The 6,000-nt window shown below is 41.1% G+C and overlaps 1 protein-coding gene across 4 annotated transcripts in view; it reads left to right on the top strand.

The window, feature by feature from the left end:
- Positions 1-2,413, top strand: part of IBTK (inhibitor of Bruton tyrosine kinase) — a 58,154-nt gene extending 55,741 nt beyond the window's left edge. For all 4 annotated transcript variants that reach the window (XM_065834627.2, XM_071806827.1, XM_065834630.2 and 1 more), the window contains one exon: positions 1,040-2,413. In XM_065834627.2, the coding sequence (XP_065690699.2) occupies positions 1,040-1,165 (126 nt within the window). In that variant the 3' untranslated portion in view covers positions 1,166-2,413. The remainder of the gene's footprint in view (positions 1-1,039) is intronic.
- Positions 2,414-6,000: the final 3,587 nt, after the last annotated feature.

The following is a 6,000-nucleotide window of genomic DNA, read 5'->3' on the forward strand; positions in this document are numbered from 1 at the left end:
GTCAGCGAGATCCTCCTTGCCATTCTTGAAGACAGAAATGGCATTTCGTTTGCTTCCTTCCAGTCCTCAGGAACCAACCCTTATCATCACAGCCTTTCAAAGATTTTTTTTCAGAGTGGCCTTGCGGTGACACTGGCAAGCTCTGGTCTCAGGGACCTGGGATTGTTGAAGGCAGGTGTTACCACTAAAGGCCAAAGTGGAGAAGACTGTTAATTCCCCAGCCTTTTCCATGTCCTTTGTCATTTGGCAGTGGGCCCATGTTTTCCCTGCTGCTGTAGAAACCTTTCTTGTTGCTCTTCATGTCACTTGCCAGATTTAACTGCAGATGGGCTTTGACTTTCCTAATTCTGCTTCTGCATGCTCAGACAATGTCTCTGTTTTCTTCTGGGTCACTTATCTCTGCTTCCATCTCTTGTATGCTTCCTTTTTGTGTTTGTATTTTGTTAGGAGCTCTTTTTTTCATCCGTACAAGGCTTTTGCCTCTCTTAGTTGGCTTCCTGTTCATTGATATGGACAATTCTTGGGCTTGGAGGAGGTGATCCTTAAGATCAACCAGCTGTCCTGGACCCCTCTTCTTTTCAGGGCTGTATTCCATTACTTTTTTCCAAGCAGGTCCCTGAGCAGATCGTCTTCTCTTCTGAACTCCCAGGTTGTTATCCTGCTATTGTTCCCATCTTCTGGGATCCTGAGCCTCGCCATCTCATGGTCACTGCAGCCAAGGCTGCCCTTGACCTTCTCATCCCTGACCAATCCTCCTGTGTAAGTATGAGATCCAGCAGAGTGTTTCCCTTCATGAGGTCCTTTATTATCTGTGTTAGGTAGTTTTCACCAGGGCAAACCTCCTGTAGTGTGCTGATGCCTTGCTGAGTTGTCTTTCCAGCAGATACCAGGGTGACTCAAGTTTCCCATGAGGAGCAGTTGTCCGAAGGCCTCATCTGCTACTTCTTCATGCATTCAGGACCAGTAAAGCCAGTTCATAATTGTGCTACTGATGTAAATGTAGACCTGTGACTGACATACATTTATGTTTTCCTTTCAGATTGAGGAGTGTGCTATTCAAGATTTATTAATCCACTATGAAGCTTTTGACAACCCTGATGAATTTGTGACTGTTGAAAGGGCTCCACAGGGACCTATAGCAACACCTATGTGGAACAAGCACTAATTTGTACTCTTCACAGTCCGTGTTGTATATGCACTTCTGAGGTTCTAATTCTCATTACAAGTGGAATGGGACTGGAAGAACAGGAATCCTCGTTTTTAACATCGGCATTCAAACACTGCACATAATCACTAGGTGTTTGTTAGACAGAATGGAAATAATGTGTTCACTGTGTCCTTTACCCACAGTATATATCGTATGTTTGCTTTAAGAGAATTTCTTTAACAAGACGTATTATTAATAACATTACATGAAGCTGTAGGTTGGAAATGCATTTGCTAATCTAAAATCGTGAAGATTTTTTGTTAAATTCACAGGTGGCTGAAAAGCAAATGATTGTTTTGTGATTTAATGTGGAATTGAATGTACAGAATTATACATCTTTAAAGTTGGGGGATGCGTTCTTCAGAGCTTTCTGGCGAATTTGGAATATTGCAAAATGTTTGTGCTTGAACTTCACATAAAAGTACAGTTTGATAATGCAGTTTTCCTAATTTATATGAGTAAGTATGGGTTGCCTGATTGCCACAGCCAGTACTTTTTACTGTCATGCTCCACAATGAAGCTCGGCGCTGTACCCAAGTGCCATTGCCTGCTCTCAGCTCAGGTGTGCATGTTTGTCTCTGGTGTGGGACTGGCCTTTGAGCAGTCAGCTCTGGGGAGGAGTAAAGCACACAGTTGAATAGAGCATGGTAGCACCTAATTAGCTCATCTGTTGTCTTACTCTGGTAAATATGGTACAGTTTTAGAACCACTGTGTTTAAGGTACAATTCACTTGAAGTGCTGGGGAAATAAATGATCTGTGTATTCATTGTTAAAGCTATAGGGATGAATGCTTGACTGTGGGATTTGCGAACACCTAACCTTCAAAGGTTATCAAAGGTGGCTTTCAGTATTGTGTTTTCCAAAGTTCTTTGTGCCTGGTTTAAACAAATTTATATATGTATTAAAAAGAAAAAAAAAAGTAGCCTTATCTGCAATATTCTGTCTAGTTTGTCTGTTTGTATAAGTGTATTTGAACTTGTACTTTTTGAGTAGTGTTAGTACTCCTGAACTCTGGAAAACTGGAATTGAGAGCGCTACAGAAGATGAATGTAAAGAGTTGATCACTGTATGATAGAAGAGTTGAATCTTGGGGAAAAAAAAAAATGTAGATATGTCCAATAGTTTCAGGTCAAGCTACACCAAAAAATCCACCACAAAAGTTGTAAACAAATGCAATAAACCATAAAATCTTGATTTACAGAAAATTAATATACTTTATGTGCTGTCTATGTATAATCAACACTTTAGGTAACTATAGAGTAATCTAAAAGTATTTATTTTGTGTAGAAACAACTATAGGCATTTTGAAGCTACACAGGCAAAGGAAGGTGTAGCTTTTAATTCTATTTTAAATTGCACTGGTGATTCATTTGCTATACTGATGAACATACTTGCATTAAGTGCTTTATTTGATGCACTCTAGGGCCTTAGGGCCTACTGAAATGATCCTTCTGAATTAAAAGAACACTTACGTACCGTGAGAAATAGCTATAAAAGCAGTGGGCCTTTCCAGGTGTGAACCCAAGTTATTCTCAAATATAAAATTATAAAGTTGCCTTTTTTTTTCTGAAGTTGATTTGAATTGGTTGTTTTAAAATATCATTCTCCTGTCACTGTAAGAGGATTCATGCTTCCACAAAGTGCTGAGGGGTGTGCTTTTAATTTCTGGGTTTATTGCTGCAGTTTGCTTATGGATTGTCACTGGTTATACTTAATATTCACAGAACAAAGCGAGGCATGATCAAGTATACCACTCTTCTGAAACATTTATTAAACTAAAACAGCTTAAGGCTAGAATGTGTCACAGAAAGCTGTGTAAACTTACTGATTCCATTCTTATTTAGCTTTCTTAAAACTTGGAAATTAATGGAGTTTCAAGTGACTGAAAAGCACTTAAAATAATTCATATTCTGCTGGAAACAGAAACGAAGATTTGTAAATCCCTGATGAACTCTGGGGATAGTTTATGGTACACATGAAAACCCGAACATCCAGAACAATGCATCAACACATTAGAAATGTCTTTCTGTGAAAGTGGTAGAACTTTCAATTTTCTGGAGTTGCATACTTTGCCTTGATGGAAGACTATCACTTCCCAGTATTAATGCAAGACACGTCCATATTTTTTTTATAGACTTGACAATTGCATCATTGAAAGTGAAAGCAGCCTCTGGAGCTGCCCTGTCCACCCTCACCTCAAGCCGGCTCAGCCTGAGTGGCTTTCCTGGGCTGCATCTGCCCAGGTTTTGAGTATCTCTAAGAACAGAGACTCCAGCAGTTCTCTGGGCAACCTGTTCTAGTGTGCGACCATCCTCACAGTAAGAAGGCATTTTAATGTTTAAGCAGATTTTCCTTGATTTCACTTTGTGCCCTCCCTTGGCTCTTGTCCTGTCACTGGGCACCACTGAGAAGAGTCTGTATTCTTCCCAGCCCCTCCACCAGGTGCTTACACACAGCAGAGGATCCCCCTGGACCTTCTCCTGGCTGAACAGTCCCAGCTCTCAGCCTCTCCTCGTACACCAGTGCTCCCATTATCTTTGTTGTCGCTTGTTGGGATCTCCAGTGTGTCTGTGCTCACCATGAGTGTTATTTTACCACATGTCATGGTTTACTGTATAGTAGTAGATGAGTATTCACCTAGTGAAATGAGTTGTGACTCGCTTCATTGAAGGGTAAGTGGGTGTCCGCTGGTGTTAATGATATTTGGAAATGTGCCTGTGAACATTACACTGGCTTTTTCTTTTAATGGATTTTCAAATAGAATCATAGAATGTCCTGAGTTGGAAGGGACCCACAAGGATCATTGAGTGCAACTCCTGTCCCTGCACAACCCCACAGTTCACACCGTGGTATATTTTTTTTATTCTTCCAAATCTTTCGTGGTCTTTTCAGATAGCAAAGAGAATAAAACCGTTAAAAACCTGGCTATGGGCTTTTTTTTTTCTTTCTTATTTCAGTTGCATAAAGGATATCACATGCATGAAAAACAGGTAAGCAAGCAAACAAATTAAAAGCAAGTTTATGTAAGAGCATACTTAAACAGGCCCAGTGCATTTGCTCTCAAGTAATAATGTACAGCTGGGGGAAAGCCAAGAATCAGCTCTCTTTTCTCTCCTAATAAAAAAACATCGTATTCATGACACATTATCAAATAAGAAAGTCAGCAGGGAAAATTGAACCAAAAGCTTGTTCTATCATTCTCAATACTTTGCGATTTCTTGCCTTTTTTTTTCTTCCTGTCTCTCAAAAGTTTATTGCAGGAAGATACGGAGAATGCAACACCTGAGGCTGGATTCTCAACTAATTTCTCACAGTGGTAAACTTCATTGATTTATCTCTCTTCAGACTGAAGTGCCATTAAAGTTGAAGATGAGTTTTTCTTCTTCATCTGCTCGTTTCACCATCCTGTAATTCTGCAGGAGTATGTCACGTATGTTTGTCAGCCAGTGAACTCTGACGACAGGGAAACAGCCACCTGTCTAAGAGGTTGTGCAGGGTGCCAGGTGCCCTTTGCTTTAAGCACAGCCGCTCGATCAGCTACGTGAGCCTGGCCATAATCCCTGTACGGCAGGTGATGAGGTCGTGAGAACTGCATGGGCAATACTCGCTTCCTGCTCAGCTCTCTCCCGCGATCGTGATTCCTCAGCTGTGGCTGCCCTGCGGTGTGACTGAGCTTCTAGGGCTGCTTTTTGCCTGGGTTGTTCTGGAGGGATCCTACCACTGCTGCTAAATGGCAGCACAGCTCTTCTTTTTGAGAACTATGCTTGTGCCATCTGGTGACACAACACCTGGAACAACAGGTGATACATTAGCAAAAAGAAGAGAAAAAAGACTAAATAATGTATTAAGCATAAAGTTTTGTTTTCCTTTTGCACATGTACAGATATTTTTGCTTATGCTGCCTTTATTGAAATAGAACATGCAGAATCTTAGTCGCTTTCCCACTGTGTGTATTTTAAGATGTTTACAAGACTCTGCCCGCGTTCGTGCGTACTGTGAAGATGGAATTGAGCTGCAAGGCTATGAACACAGCAGGGTTTTCAGGATCACATCTTTGTGTTCCACAAGCTGACAGCATCAGGGCTGAAGGTGAATGTGTGTGCATGCACGTGTGTTTTACTGTAACTCTTCATCTGATCTGTTTGCAGTTGTAGAATTGAATTATATTGCACCACTTCAGCAAATAGAGTTAACGTGTTTTGTCTCCATCCGTATGTACTTAGTGGTAGTGAACCTTTACATCTGAACTTTGTCTCTCCCCTTTGCAAATGTTAACAATTAAGCCTCACTACATTTGTGAGGTACAATAACTGAACTGTTACCTAACTTCCAACACACAAGTAATAAGCTGGTTATCCTAAGGTTAAGCAGTACATTTGCTGTCATGTCATGTCCTGAAGGAGAATCTGGAAGTCTCTTCTTTCACTTGTCCCTTCCAGCCCCATGTAGAGCCTGTGGCTTTTCCAGGATCGGCTGCATAGAAATTCCATTCAACTGAGCCTCGTTTGTCTCTGGCCCTCTTTCTGAAGGGGGTGGCTCTGCTGCCAGAACATGCACCTCTGGGCTGCCAGTCATTTGGTAATAGGTTTGTTCGTGTTCTGAAGGGGCTACAAGTCCTTCACAAGCTAGTCAGATTGTATTTCTCCTTTTGTTTTGTTTCCATGTTGGTGAGCAATTGCTAGTCTTGTAAACTAATGTTCCTGTAAAAAGTGCTTGGCCTGCTATTGGCCAGTCTATGATTGTTACCTATGAGTTTTAGTGGGATGATTTCCCTCTGAATAGGGAAGTGTAA

The sequence above is a fragment of the Patagioenas fasciata genome, chromosome 3, assembly GCF_037038585.1.
Source record: "Patagioenas fasciata isolate bPatFas1 chromosome 3, bPatFas1.hap1, whole genome shotgun sequence".
NCBI lineage: Eukaryota > Metazoa > Chordata > Aves > Columbiformes > Columbidae > Patagioenas > Patagioenas fasciata.